The sequence below is a fragment of the Perca flavescens genome, chromosome 1 (assembly GCF_004354835.1).
Source record: "Perca flavescens isolate YP-PL-M2 chromosome 1, PFLA_1.0, whole genome shotgun sequence".
In the NCBI taxonomy this organism is placed as follows: Eukaryota; Metazoa; Chordata; class Actinopteri; order Perciformes; family Percidae; genus Perca; species Perca flavescens.
Genome location: NC_041331.1, coordinates 9012813 through 9028756, shown reverse-complemented (window position 1 = coordinate 9028756; position 15944 = coordinate 9012813). Strand labels below are relative to the sequence as shown.

General features: G+C 40.3%; 1 protein-coding gene across 2 annotated transcripts in view; it reads right to left on the bottom strand.

Annotated features, from left to right (window-relative positions):
• Positions 1-15944, bottom strand: part of lrrk1 (leucine-rich repeat kinase 1) — a 160203-nt gene that overhangs the window by 86399 nt on the left and 57860 nt on the right. For both annotated transcript variants that reach the window (XM_028602230.1, XM_028602307.1), the window contains exons 10-15: positions 14464-14601; positions 13606-13718; positions 12327-12397; positions 11172-11301; positions 4991-5103; positions 3917-4131 (exon numbers count right to left, since the gene is read on the bottom strand). In XM_028602230.1, coding sequence (XP_028458031.1) covers positions 3917-4131; positions 4991-5103; positions 11172-11301; positions 12327-12397; positions 13606-13718; positions 14464-14601 — 780 coding nt within the window. The remainder of the gene's footprint in view (positions 1-3916; positions 4132-4990; positions 5104-11171; positions 11302-12326; positions 12398-13605; positions 13719-14463; positions 14602-15944) is intronic.

Sequence of the window (15944 nt, the reverse complement as noted above, 5' to 3'; positions counted from 1 at the left end):
AGGGAACCTGACAGTGGTACTTCAACGAGCGACACAGCAGAGCCAGGGTGACGGTGGAATGTGCATTCGGCCGACTGAAGGGGCGATGGAGATGCCTGGGGAAACGGCTGGATGTGGACATCTCTATTGTCCCTACCATCATAAGTGCATGCTGCACTCTCCACAATGTGTGCGAGAAGCATGGTGAGGCCTATGAGGAACCTGGTCAAGCTATTCTTCAGGACAACAGGATAGCAGATGGAGAGGCACAAGATGCTGCTGAGCCAACAAGAGTCAGAGAGGCACTGGCAGAGTTTTCTTTTTACAGCCAACACTGATTCACAAAAGAAAATGACAATGTTTAAACATAACATTTTTAAAGTGTGGAGTAACAAAACAATGTTTTCAATACAAATGGTAAAATGGTCAGTTTTTTGTTCTGGAAAAAAAATAAAAAATAAAATGTATCCCTGTTAAATTCTCAGTTGTGCAGGTTTATGTAAACAACTATAATAATTGTCATCAAATTTTCCACACAAGGATTTTTCTTGGCCCAAAAATAAGAAAGCCCGCTCGTTTTTATGTTCTCCTTTGAATGAATACTCCAAAAATGTTAATGTTCAAATTAAATTATTCTGCTATAGTGCAAGTCTGTGTTGGTTTAATAACACTACACAACATTAAAACTGTAACCTGAAATCAAACTGTTAAAGATAATCTGAACTGTAATTAACCTTTATAATGATGGATACACTTTGCATAGATTGACTGAAAGCAATTCACAATATCGTGTTCTGATTTACTTTTCCTCATCATCTGGAGGTCGGTAGAGTGGTGGATGTCCTGAGGCCTGGCTGAAGTGCTGCTGAGCTGGACCTTGAGGGTGTGCTGAAACCTGGCTAAAGGGCTGAGGTAGATCTGGAGGATGTACAGAGGGATGGTTGAAAGGTAGAGCTTGAGCCAGATCTTGCAGGAAAGGCTGGTTTTCTGTCTCGTTACATGGTGGAGACGGTGAAAATTTAGGGGGCTGAGAAAAGTTGTAAAAGGTAGGCTGAGGTGGCAGTTGTCTTGGGTTGTACTGTGAGGGCTGGATTGGAGCTTGGTAGAAAGGTGGACAAGGGGAATTTGACCTTGCAAGAAACTGTGTGAACATTGAGAGCATTTTGAGCTCATGTTCATGCTGTGCTGCTTGCATTTTCAATTGAAGCTCAGTGTCGTCTGTGTTGTTGAGGGCACTGCTGATCTTTTCAGTAAAGATTTCCAGTGTTGTTTCCATCTTGGTCTTCCTTTTCCTGCTCTTGGCAGATGTAGCTTTAAGAAAGAGGAGAAAGTGTTGGGCCATTGTATTGCAATCACAAAAATAGTATAAGGAAAAAGTTAGCATTAATACAGTACAGTGATAACAGAATACAAAACAGTAATGGATGGGTTAGCTAAGCGGATACTTTACTAGTGATTTAGCAACAGCCTGATAAAAACATTATGATTCTTACTTCCAGAGGACTTGGTGGCTGTTGTGCTTCTTCCAGTGGTCTCTCTAATGCCTGCAGCTGATGAGCTTTCTCCAGATGTAGATGGTGCAGGGCACACAGGGGACACAGAAGATGCAGATGGGAGTGACTTGGTGGTTGTATCATCTGGTGCAAGCAAACATATCATGTAATGTTATAATCTGATGTATTCTATGCAAATATTATGAGCTGGTTCACGTTACCACTTACATAACATCCTCAACATACCCATTACCCTGAGAAGATGACGGTAACATGGTAGCCCCCCCTCTTAACTTATATGTTAGGTTATAATATGGGATTTGGTTCTGCAGAGCCAGGTCAACAGTGTACTGGTTCATATCGTAGATAGACTGTGTACATTTTTGAATGATAGACACGTACAGGGTAGTCTCTGCTTCTCTGATGTCTTTCCGAGTTGTGCAAAGAAAACTGGGAGCAGCACTTGTTACAGTATATACAACCAGACTAAACTAGATGAGCAGCTGAATTCTGTTAACATATTTTCCTCTAACACTTAACACGCCTACTTTTTAGCTTCCAAATGTAAAACTTCTTTGCAATATTTATTTTATAGTAAAGTGTGTTTACACTCAAGATTTTCTATTTGCATAGGCTATGTATGGAACTGAAAACGTACCTGTCTCGCCATCCATATCCAGGCTGTCCGCCGAACTTTCGCTCCTCGGAGTTTCAGGCTCCTCTTCACCTGCTTCGTAGCTATCCCGCAGCTCCAACGGCTGGCAGCTGGGTTTATCACCCAAAACACGGCTTAGCTCGTTATAAAATGGGCAGGTGATGCGACCACGGCCGCTTCGGTTATTGGAATCATTCGCTTCTTTAAATTTAGCTTTGAGGCTTTTCACCTTCCTTTGACACTGCAGCCACGTTCTCCTGTGTCCCCGTTCTTCCATTTCGTTTGCAATTTTTTCAAAAACTGTGCGGTTACGATATGATCCTTCTAGTTTAGATTGAATTGAAGTATCTCCCCATACACTAATTAGGTCTAACACCTCACTCTCCCTCCATTGACTTACTCCATCACAGTTCTCCATGTTGTAGGTTGTAGGTCTAGTCAAGTTTTTCCCGCCGGCACATAATTGTGACAAATGTCGATGTAGATTGACGTAAAAGTTGCATCAAATCCGCCTTGGCTGTTCACACTGCGGCCGCATTGAAAAAAATCGGATCTGGGTCTGATTCAGGACCACATATGGAAGTGGCCTGAATCTGATCTGAAAAAATCAGATCTGGGCTAGATTTGGATTTGGGCCACTTTGGCTTGCAGTCTGAACGTAGCCTTAGCAGACGCTTTTATCCAAACCAACTTACAATTGCTATATATCAGAGGTTGCACGCTTCTGAAGCAACTAGGGGTGAAGTGTCTTGCTCAGGGACACGTTGGTTGATGTATCACAGTGGGAATCGAACCCAGATCTCCCACACCAAAGGCATGTGTGCCCTCCCAGTTGTTAGTAGCCAAGGAGGACAAAAATGGACTCTTCAGAAGAGGTAATTATCTTCACTCGAGTTTCTGTGCGGGAAGTCACTGGACGACACAATCTTCTACAATCGTCATACTGAGAAATACAGAGAGAGTTGTGTAGAGCTGATACAGAGTCTTAATTAGCTTTGTAGCAACTCATTTGGCCATGGCTTAAATGTAACGGACGTTAATTAATATCAAAAAGTTAGGCACTAAAGCTTTAAGTTTATTTTTGCTTTATGATTTAAACTAATAAATCATTTGTTAATTGGCTTTGTTGTGTGAATCTCCCTTTTTTGTCATGGCTGTGCAGCCTGGTTTGTGACGAGTGGGGGCTCGTCTGGCGTAATTTGGTGAGTTGCGTGGTACCAATATTGACGGGGGATGCATTTTGGATTGGAAATGTGATTTAATAATTTGGTTTGTTGTGTCAGTCAGGGAAGGTTTGGTCCTGCAATCAGTGTGTGTTGACACAAGTGGGCAGGTGTGAGCAACATTACCTTGATGACCTTATGATGGTCCTTGATAAAAAGTCAAGGGATTACAATTCATCCTGAGGGGAGAGTGAATGTGTATGCGAAATGTCTTGATAGATATTAACACATTTCACAAAAAAACACAAATATCATCCTCCAAGCAGCATCCTCTGATGTCCTTGAATGTCTGGACTAAAGTGGTGGACCGACCGACAGACTGACCAACATTACCATCCATAGAGCCACTCTGCTTGCATGGCTAAAAATCACGTTCATGTGATTTTGTTCTCAGTACAGTTTCATTTCTAAAATTTGAAAGCTACAGAAAAAAAAGAAGCAAATTCAATTGGGAGATAGATACAAAACAGTTCCTTTTTCATCCTTATGGTCTGAAATCTAGACCATGTACTGTGTGTGTGCATTGAATGTATAGAATACGTATGTGCAGTCTGTGTTTTCCTCACGCTGTTTTTGCCTCCGTTGGGTTTGTCCAGCTCCCAGGTGGAGGTCGAGATGCTGCATTCTGCTGGGGTAAAGGGGGCCACCCTGCCGGTCTGTAGAGCCTCTAGAAGGGCCGTCTTTCCCTGTCTCGGTGGACCAATCACAAGCATCTTCAGCAGTTTAAAAGGCTCTGCCTTTCGGAGGTGTGCCCGGAGGAAAGCCAGGACAGAGGCAGGTCCTGAAAGATCAAAGAGGTCAACATTTGGTTTTTCGGGATGTTGGAAATGACCAATTACCAAGAAACTATATACAGGTGCTGCGTCACACCAAAAACATAGTTCCTATTATTTAAGTACTTATTTATGGGCACTTTTACACCTATACTTCGGTAGACTAGGGGGTGAAGTACACATTCTTGCATTTTTTATTTGGTTCGGTAAGCGTTCATACTGCACTTTGTCAAGCGCACCAAAGAGAGGGCTGGCCCTGATAAGAAAGAAAGATAATGATGTGTTGTCATAGACTGCAAAAATAATGGACGAAGCAGTAGTGACATCACCCATCAGTTTGCGGACTGCCGTTTTGAAGCCACCAGTTCGGCAATTTGTCTGTTGCCATCTTGTTTTGTTTAAACTGAGTGTGATGACTTTTGACTAGAGGGTGGAGCTGGGGAGGATGACACAACCAAGCCAGTGTTGTTAATGATTGCAATGGCGCTGCGCTAAGCTAAACACTAAAGAGGGAAAGTTGTGGATTTCAACCCTTATCAAGCGAGTCAATCAGTGGGTTTTTACCAATGGGTTAACATAGACCTCCGGGTACTGGAGCCATTTATCTGAATGTACGGCAGTACAGAATCTCTGCAAAATTTCCCTGAAGTCACCAGCTAACACTAGCACTAGCTAGCTTGGTTAGCAGAATGCTGAACAAGACATTTTCAGGCAACCAAAATGTTCAAATTAACTTTGATGAAGTGAAAACAGTGTGTGACAAAACAAAAAAACAGGTTCAGGTCTATTTTAATGTACACTAACTTGGGGAAAACATTTCTATACATTTTTGCTTCCTTTTGAAGAGTCAGTGGAGTTAGACAGTACCTTCTTTTCTTACTTCCTGGGGGACATTGTTAATGTTGAGGTCTTCAGTGTCCAGCTGCCACAGGTTGGAGAGTTGGCTGAGCTCTGCTGGAAGCTCCCGGATTCCAAGATTACTGTCCCCAAAGCAGGTGAAATAACATGGGTCAACAATTCACATTAAGGACATGTTAATATGTTTAATTATTTTTATATATATATATATATATATATATATATATATATATATATATATATATATATATAATAATAATAATATAATTATATATATATATATATATATATATATAATAATAATAATAATAATAATAATAATAATTATTATTATATATATATATATATATATATATATATATATATATATATATATATATATATATATATATTTGAACTATTTAAACCTCATGGACCTTCACTGAGCCCACAAGGTTTTTTTTAAAAACAGTAAGGTATGTTGCCAAAGTCACAGGATGCTGTGAATCCACAACTTTCCAAACAATTCAATCATTCTGGCTGGTGTGTGAGAGCAGAGCAATTTGCGGCTTGTATAAAACAGCTGCGAACAGCTGTAGCAGGAGGACTGACATCATACCAAGCAGTGATTCCCAGAGACCGAACGGAAAACCGTCTGTTGTTTCCAACTTAATTATTTGACTTTTTCTGGCAATATATAATTTGAAAGTGTCTTCAACACCAATTATTTAGCCAATGCAATACATAATTTGACTAGCTTCTGACGCTCACAACTGATTGTACTGAAAACATTTGACAAGGTTATTGTTTTATACTGAATCTGATTTAGCTTCATCCTTCCAAATTCAATAGTATGTAGTATGGGAATACAGAAATTGTGAATGGCTCATAGTGAGAGTGCAACTGCTGTAAATTAGCAACACGTTGAAATAAATGATTATTTTGTTCATTTCTAGCTGTGTCATTCAGGCTAAAAAAATTTAAATTGAATTTCACACAAATTTCTGGAAATTTACTAAGATCATAAGCGATCATAAGATCCGATTATCTATCTATAAGGCTACCTTCTAGGAACGGCTGATCTTAACCCTTGTGTTGTCTTCCCGTAGACCATGTACTTACTGGGTCAAAATTGAAAGTTAACAAAAAAAAACATTTGACCCTTTGTTGATGTTTGTAGCGACTTCTTTGCAACCTACCATAGATAGACCATAGGGACTTGAGTCTGAGACTCAGACTCGAGTCACACAAACAGCTGACTTCAGACTTGACTCGGACTCAACCCAAAAGACTTCAGACTTGACTGCGACTCAACCCAAAAGACTTCAGACTTGACTTGGACTCGAGCTTCGAGATTCATGCACCTGTTTTCATGCAATGCACCTGTTTTCATGCAATTATTGCTTTTTAAATCTAAATTTATTCATGTATTTCTATTTTCTTTTATTGGCGCATAGACGTTGGGGAAACGTATGATGAGCTGCATGTCCTTTGCCAAAATGTGCAACGTAACGCATGCCTTATGCCTTATGCACTCACATATAAAAAAATACATTGACAATGGCGACACCAAGTCCTCCCAGAGTTGTGCCTTTTGTCATTAGTTTTGCTTTCGATAACTTCGTAAACAGTGGCAGTAAGCTAAGAGCTACATGCAAGGTGTGTGGCACCAAGATAAATGATGCCGGATCAACAATGTCGAACTTCATCAGGCATCTCCAAACGGACTCAGGCAGGTCAGTCATTTGTTAATGTGAAAGAGACGTTACATTTAGCATATATCGTCACAGGTAACAAGCTAACCATAGTAAAGTGTTGTGCTAATGCTGGGATTGCCTGGGAACAAGCAAATTGTCTCTTCATAGTTGCATCCATATGATGCGACAGACTTAGGTTAATATTTCACCAGGTCCAAGGGCTAGAGGGATGTGTTAAGTAGACCCTATAAAGTTATCCTACAACTGATTTTGATACTGTACTGTATGGATGGTAGCTACAGGACATGCTTTGAATTCATAAAATTTAACAATACAGTGTTAGGGACAGATCAGATGGCCAGAGACTTGAGACTTGACTTGGACTCTAGCTCAAAACTTCCAAGACTTCCAAAAAATGACTTGTGAACATCTCTACAACCTCCATAAGCCAAGAGAGGCTAAGTCAGGGAACAATCACCTGTATGGCGCGCCGTTTGAATAATTCAGATCCGTGATACGCTTTCAAAGATTTATTGTTCATTCGAAAGCCTGAAATAACATTAAGAAACAAAATCCAGTTGCCTGAAAAATACTGCATGAAGGTGAACGTGGATATGGGGAAACTTGCGGTCAACAGAAAATGCAAAAACCCAAACTCACCCCCTCTCTAGTCCCCGCCATGCAGGTGCACAGGTGTATAAATAGACTGATTATTGTCAGACCAACCCCCATGACGTCCAACATTACATAATAGGTGAAAACTATTAGAGATGTTCCGATACCGATACCAGTATCGGCTCCGATACTGTCTAAAACGCTGGTATCGGTAAGTACTGACAGGGGCGTAGCACAAGATCCTGGGCCCTATGCGTAGGCAGTCCTGATGGGCCCCCATGTTCCTCAACCCCCCCACCAAAAAAAAGAAAGAAAATCAATCAGATCTTATCATCTTCTCTATGAAGATGATGTATGAAGGATACATTTGATATTAACCTCTTGACCTAATTGTAACCTAATATAATAAAACACACTAAGATGTTAGTGTTACTTAACACCTTTCAGTCAAAATGGCTAAACATGGTTTGCTTTAATTTTGATATAAGCTCACTTTGTGTGACAGTGACACTTTCTGAAACTGTGTAATGTTGACATGATATGCATCTACTGATGAGCTACCAAGCTACCTATGACACTGATTAGCCTATTATTGCTAATTATAGACATTATAGCCTATTCATTTTAAATTAAACATGTTTCAAATTAGGCTATTATAATGGTGTGTTGTTCGAAAACAGCATTGTTAGTGTAGTTTATTTATTTAGCCTTTATCTCAGATTACATGTATAACCAAATTATCATTTGAACGTGTATGTTCTGCTCTTTCAATGGGTTGTCTCAGTCCGTTTTTGGCACTAACAGTCGCGGAGATATTCAAGCAGTTTAGCACCATGGATTTCGTTTTCTAGTTTGAGCTCACCTTTCTTTGAAAAGAAGTCAGTTACCAATTGTTTCCTCTCATTTTGTTTTCTCTCCTTCTCCTTTCTTTCCTTTCTTTTTTGGTAGCATGATTTGGCTTTCTTTGAGAAAGACATTTCTACAGCAGAAGTTTGCACTCCACCAGACGCTCAACTGAACGTAAACAAAATGCGTGCAGATGAACTAAACCATTTGGCGCATTAGCAAGGGGTGGGTGAGACCTTAGTTTTGTATACAAAATGTAGTCAGTCAATCAACAAAGTTATTCAGCCAATACACAAACTTTAAATTTCCTCTGACATGCACTATGAAATTTAATTAGGAAATGAAAATATCCAGGTAAAATAAAATATATTCCAGACTTTTCAAGGGCCCTCTCTCCCCTTGGGCCCTGGTAATCAGTATTGGTTTTACCCCCAGTCCGACACCCCTGAGTACTGGAGTTTATGCACCGATCCAATACCACGTAATAAAGCCCTAAAGAAAATCTACGTTAAAGAAGTTTATGTTCATTTTTAGTTATAACTGACTGTCAAACTGGATAATAAAAGAAAGTTCTTTGGCATTTATTGTTTGTATTTGTTCATGTTTCACAAAGAGTTTAACCTGAGCCAGACAGACAACAAAGATAGAAATAATATCACATCAATACAGGGATAGTAATATATAATTGTTAAAACATAATAAAATATATGACACACTGGTATCGGATCGGTACTCGTTATTGGCCGATACGCAAGTTCAGGTATCAGAATCTGTATCGGGAAGCAAAAAACGGTATCGGGCCATCTCTAAAAACTATAAACCATAAACAAACATAATATACATGGTTCCGATAATATTTTTGCCACATTCTCAAGTTTTTGTCCCTTTTTTAGCACTTTTGACGCAAAATCAGGGCCCGAGCGTCGACAGCAGCGAAGGCCCTATTGAAACTGAAAGAATTATTAGGGCCCAAGCAGTGAAACTGCAAGGGACCTATTGTTTTTGTAAGGATTATTATTATTATTTTGACACGTCACTCGCATTTTTGAGGGGCTTAACATGCTGGAAAACTCACAAAAATTTGCACACATGTCGGACCTATTTGAAACTACAAATTTCTGTAGTGATTGGGCTTGTGCGTGGCCAGGGGCTCCATAGTGCCCCCTAACATGCGCCTTAAATTGACCAAAAGTAATAAGTTAATATACCAAATTTGGAGGGAACATAGGTCTCATCTTGAAGTCCATGGTGCTATTTTTAGAAAATAAATTACAAAATTTCCCAAATCTTGGTTTTCGTGCAAAAATCTTCATTTCACAAACACTTGTTTCAGGACTTTAGGATGCACGAAAACTCTCAAACTTTTGCAGCCACGTGCAGAATAGTAAACTCTTTCATCTGAATTCACATTTAGGCTTGGAGTGGTATGGTTGGTCTATAGCGCCCCCTAATTGGTTTTAGCCCTTGGGCACATTTTTGACGGCCTCAATATATACGAAAACTCACAAAAATTGGCGTCCACGTAAACAACTGTGGAAGAACCTAAAGCGTGGAAGAACTTGGACATAGTTGCTCCAATCTTCACCAGATTGAATAAACATATTGCTCTAGTCATTGCGGACATATTTCCCATTTACCTTCATTAGCTCCGCCCAACCGGAAGGCGGCCATTTTTAATGTATGCCTTTTGTGTTTTACATTCGTTCGAACTAGTCCTAGGCCATGATTTCAATCTTCTTGAATCTTTGCAGGTAGTATCTGTTGACCCTCATGACGAAAAGTTATCCAAAGAATTTTGATAGTTGAAAAAATGCGCAAGTTACAGTTTGTCTAAACAGGAAGTTGCGTTATCTTGGCAAAAATAATTCCTATTCCTCAAATAATTCTTGAAAACGTTCCTCATGGCCGGTTTAGCATCTGTGCCAAACTTGGCGGCAATCGGCCATTAGATGGATCCGTTTACATTTTTTTTCAATAATCAGCAAAATATCGATATATGGGAAACCATTGACATCAAGCCCCGCCCACATCAAAGAGCCATTTTTCTTTGCCTACGTCACTCCCCATACGCTCAAACGGACCAAGACAGCCTGGTAGCATTTTTTACTATGAAGGAAATTATTTGGATAAATGCCATGTTTTCATTTTGAATCTTTTAATTTTATTTGGAAAAAGTTATATCCATAAATGTAAATGGTCTGAAAGAAAACCAAATAGTCACCAATTTAAAAATGACATGAAATTATATTTTGAAACTTTAAAAGGACTGACAAATTAGAAAGCTATCCAGATTCTGAACATTTATAATGCCTTACAACCTCTTAAATGTAAATGCGCCCCTTTTTCGTGTACCGGTATGTATGCATGTAATGTTTTCAATGTGTTTATGTATCTTTCATAACTTATGAACCATTTAAGGTAGACGTTTGTGTGAAGTATCATTGAACTCAGCAGAACTTCCCTTTTCATTGGTGATGATTTGCAGTGTCTGAGTGCCGCGCAAATCCACGGCGTCCACCAGTACCCCCGGGGCAAGGGGCAAATTATTATTCCTTAGTCCGGCAAATTAATTGCCTTTTTGAGGGGCTTCATATACTAAAAAAAAAAAAAAAAATCACCAAAATTGGCGGTCGCATGAATTCTGGTGAAAACTTGCGTATTTTAAGGGTTTCGGGAAAAAGCCATATTTCTGATATAGAAGTTTTGAAAACGGGTCAAATTTGACCCGAGGACAACAGCACGGTTAAGGCAAGAGCTCTGTGTGTAGCTGCAGAAGTTGGTGAATATGTCGGCCACAGGGAATCCTGGCAGTGTGTGGAAACTTTTTCTAGCACCCGAAAACATTTTATTTTGAGAACTGACAGAGACACGAGTGCCCACTACAACACTGCACCTTTCAGACATCATTTGACAATAAAAAAGAGATAGAGAGAAAAAACACAAACATAATCTGGGGATTATAACATTACACCAATATCAGCAGTGCGGCAGAGGAAGGACTGAGAGGGACAGTGTGCAGGTGAAGGGTGGCAGACAGACTGGGGGGGACTCACTTGGAGAGGTACAGCTCAGTGAGGCTGTGCAGTCCACACACTGACTGGGGAACACACTCCAGCTGGTTGTCATTCAAGAAAAGCACTTCCAGTGAATCCCGCAGAATCATGGGAAACTCTATGGGACACACTGCCAAGACAGAGCCATGCAGAGGGTCATCACATGTATGCTCAAACACACAAAGCATTACATACAGTTTATCAGAATGTAACTAATACTGGAGCTGGGCTATGGACTTGTGTTAGCTTTGTGCCAAATTTTTCCTAAGAGTAAGCAGTATGTTCCACAGAAGTGGATTCTTGGCAGGATAAAATTCCTCTGAAAAAGCACGTGAAACATGATGTAACACTAATACAAATAAAATACACTGTTACACAATAATAATAAAACTGCATCATTTCCATTACATCACAGGATTGACCCATACTGGACTTACACTCATTCCCACCAGGATCCTGTGATTTTTGTATCTCAGCAATAACCATAATATGGAACTAAAATAAAAATAGTGTAGACATTTGTGGCTGTTAGTATGAGAGGTTACAATGCTGTAATAGGCAATAGCAGGTAGTGTGGTAGCAGGTACCTCACCAGGAGTTTGAGTGATTTCAGGTAGGTTTCCAAATATTAAAAGGTTAGTCAGAGGTACGGTGTCAGGGATGGTTCAATTAATTTGGTTAGGAGGTTGGTTAGAACGTTATAAATGGTTTCAGTCATTTAGAGGCTGGGAGCGAGCTGTGGTTCCCAACCTGGGGAACGGGACGTCTTCAATGGGTCGTTAGAAAAATTGCAAGGGTCACAAGAAGATTCAAATTTGAAGTCATTTTTGGGCTCAACTCACCCTGTACTCACCATACATAAAACAACAATGAGAATAGGGTAATGTATGGCAGTTAAAGAGGTCTCACCTAAATAACACAAAAATCACTTTCTCAGTTTGTGGAACTATTGCAAGGACAGGACAAAATCAAAAATAACACTGGGAAATGATTGAATGTTTGTTAATTGTTGCCATCACAAGATCTTACCAATGGAGAGACTGCATAATGTCTGAGCCTATGGTCCTGACACCATCTCCAAAGTCCACATTCATAGAAGCAATTAGCTTTTAATGATTTGAATAATTTATTTCCACGTATGTAAAACAGATCTACCTGGGTCTGGGTCCCTCCTGTTCCATGTAGTCAGGAAGGCCAGCCTCCTGGACTTGGGCAACTCCTCTGTTCTAAAGACACAATTTGAAGTATAGTAATTCACTAATGTCAGGGACAGTAGCAATCAAAAGGTATTTCAAAAGCTTTCATTGACAAATATTATACTGCATTGGAATTTAGCTTAACATGATTCAGAAAGGTCTATAAATATGGCAATATTTTTCTGACAAAAAACAAACAAAACTCAAGCAAGAGAGACAAAAACTGTATGTTAAGCCTAGCATGATACAGTACATAACATGCAGGACAAACCTGTATACAACTAGAGTAGTAATACATTTAGGAAAAGTGGCTGTAACCAAACAAGCTGCACCAAATCCATGTAGTCTGCATGCACAACATCAATTACACTGTTGATGGTGATGACAGATCTAAACTAAACCAAATGTTAAAAGCTTAACCTACTTAGATTTGATGAGGTATTTAGAATCATTCAAATTCAAAATAAGAGTGTCTTACACCTATTTTCCACCGGACACGTCTGGGCTGCGTTCCAGATGCGCCGCGACTTGCGAGCAATCGCGGCCATTCAAGTTAATGCTTGATATTCCACCAGCTGCACCACGGCATGTCCAAGAAGCGTGAGTGAAGTGGCTCTCCGCTCCACTAAAGGTCTATTTTCACGCGAGCCACGGGGCCTTTGGACAGCCGGGCAGAAAGGAAAACAACGAGAGCATCCCGTCAATTTACCAAAAGACACCCCCCCGCCAAATCGTATATGTCTCCTCTACAACACCACGGACGACGAGGGATTCAACATGGAGATGGAAAATCATAATAGACATGAACAGATCTTTTTTTATCAGGACAACACCAGAAAATAGAAGTTTAATTACAGGAGTACTTGGAGTGGAAGGTACGTACCAGCTAATAAACATGTGATTGTTCTATAAAGTACTTGTAGAGACAATATAATCTGCGAGACGGGCAGGCAAGACGCTCGGCTTCTGAGACGCTTTCGGTGTGGTACAGAGGACGGAACAAAACCAGAACGCAGCACAGTGGGAAATCAGGGTTATACTAGATTCAGATCAAAGCCTCACCCTGTTTTTATCTTGAAATATCAAAAAATTTCTTCAACGCTGACTGACAAACATACTGTTATGTGCCTTAAAATGTTGTAACGTTTCAAACGTAATGTTTTTATTTTACGCAAGACATTTAGTGAGCTGTTCAGCAACAGCTAGCAGTGTTCTACAGTTCTACAGTGTGGACCTACTTGCCCAGCTGGTTTCTGGAAAGATCGAGCGTCCTGAGCTGAGAGCACTTCCACTTACTGGGGGCTGGGAGTGTTGCAATGTGATTACCACACAATCTCAACGAGACAAGAGCCTGATGGGAGGATGAGTCAGAGGAGGCGTTAGATACTGTAAACCACACATTCACATTTTTCCTTTCAAGGAATACACAGACAGCTGGCTCTGAGAACAGCTCCTCTGAGCTCCAAAAACTTCTTATTGTGTTTACTGTGTTTTCGCTGTCTCAAATCATTCACTCACTCATCATTCATTCAAATCAGGTATTGTCTAAATCTAAACATAGATCTGAAATAAAGTCTGGCAGAAAACAAGATCAATCATATACAAGAAAAAATGGCGAATGGGACAATTCTCTGAAATCCCTCAAACGGGCAGATGTGTTACTTGCATGAGGCCCATTGTTGTACAATTTGGCCTTACGGTTTCTTGCTTTTGCATTTGATTTGGTTGCTTGTGTTTGTACATTCAAATGTACAAAATTTGTATTTGGTTTGCAATTTTATTAAGAGCTCCACAATCCAATCCCAAAATCGACAACCCTTTGGTTAGTGTTGGCAAAGTGAGCCAAACATTTCTGTATCTAACTTATATTATCTTGGTGCTTCTAAGCTGAATTTAAGCCCATGACCCAAACATGGAGACCAACCACACAGCAGCAATGCCATCTGCAGGCTACTTCACATGCAGCAGTCTGATTATATTTATTTTTTATTTATTCATTCATTTTTGTTAAATCCTTAGATTTGTAATTATTAATTGCACTTCAGCATGGTGCACATACAGATGTCCAGCAAAAAATCCAGAATGCTGGTTCCTACCTCCAGTTCAAAGAGATATGAGGGCAGCTCCTTCAGGCTGTTGTCGGAGAAGTCCACCTCCTGCAGATGAGTCCTCCAAAAGATGGAGATAGTGTTTGGAAGACTCTCGATCACATTAGAGGAAGCTTTGCATTGCTTCTGCAGGGGATGAGAAATATGAACATCCATTTGTGTTATTATGTGAAAACAGTCCTCCCACCCTAGCCTAGAAATCTAGACGCACCCTAGTGGCAGAAAATTTATTTTGCAGCCAGGGGGGTTTAGGCACTGGCTTGCGAGCTGGAAAAACCAAACTCCGTTCAGGCCAATCACATTGTGTATAGAGTCGGTGGGCGGGCTTATGGAGGCTGCTGCTGGGAACAGTGGTCTTCTGGAAGACTTGGAGATAAGCTTTTCTTTGAGAAAAGAACAAAGAATGGCACAGAAATCATTCTTAAAAAAGGAAGATGTGTTCGGAGTTTTGCTGACCGGATACGGCAAAAGTTTAATCTATCAACTAGCTTCGATACCTTCTTTGTTGCTCTGCCTGGTTTTAGCTCTATCCTATTGCGTGCAGAGGGAATTTGAAAGACAACCATTATCCCGCCCCTCGGATTGAGCCCTGTCAATGGTGAGTTCCCACACCCAACTTCTTGATGTGGGTCTGGCTTGTCAGGCTACTCCCACCCCATTATACAGTTCAACTGTATCCTACCATTTCTTTACAGTAAATATCTTTATACATATCAATAATATCATAATGCAGTGTTACTTAGGTATAAGACATGTTCTGTCCATTCTCTTGCCAGAATTCTGCCCCAACTTAAAAGTCTGGTGTTATTTTATGTCTCTTATTTTAACGTAAATAAATCCCAGGAAAAGGACAACAGTGTGTTAGGGCCTTTTCACACCAAGGTCCGAACCAAAGTTCAGCTTTTGATACATTTGAGTAGTTTTGGTTTGGTTTCACATTGCAAGTATGCGAGCAAACTAAGGAAGTCTACATGTCATGCTTGCATCCTGTTGTCATTATCTATGTGTGCTGCGTCTTTCTATACTTGAAATTGACTGGTCTGTAAACGGACGTGCGTCTGACGTCAGCGTGTTGTCCCTATGGCTGGTAGCTTTGACAATACTCTTTGGCCTTGACAAGAATGAACAGGTGTATATGGTTGCAACTATATTGTTATTATTATGGCATTACCACCTGCAGCACAAACTCTACTTAAGGTTAGTTCAAATTCGCCAAAGGAACGTCTTTGTTGTGCGAACATTTTTATCGTCGCCAGTCAGGAAAGGAGGAGACGACTCGTCGCCAGTCAGGAAAGGAGGAGACGACTGCCAGCAATCCTGCGAGCCCTGGCACCTCCGTTTGGGGACAGACTGAAGAGGTGAGTGGCAATTTGCTTCCATTTTTTTCTGCTATGTCGGTTGTTTACCCGGGAGCACCCGAACTGATTGTAAATGGTCATCCCAAAAAATGCTTTCACACTAAACGGACA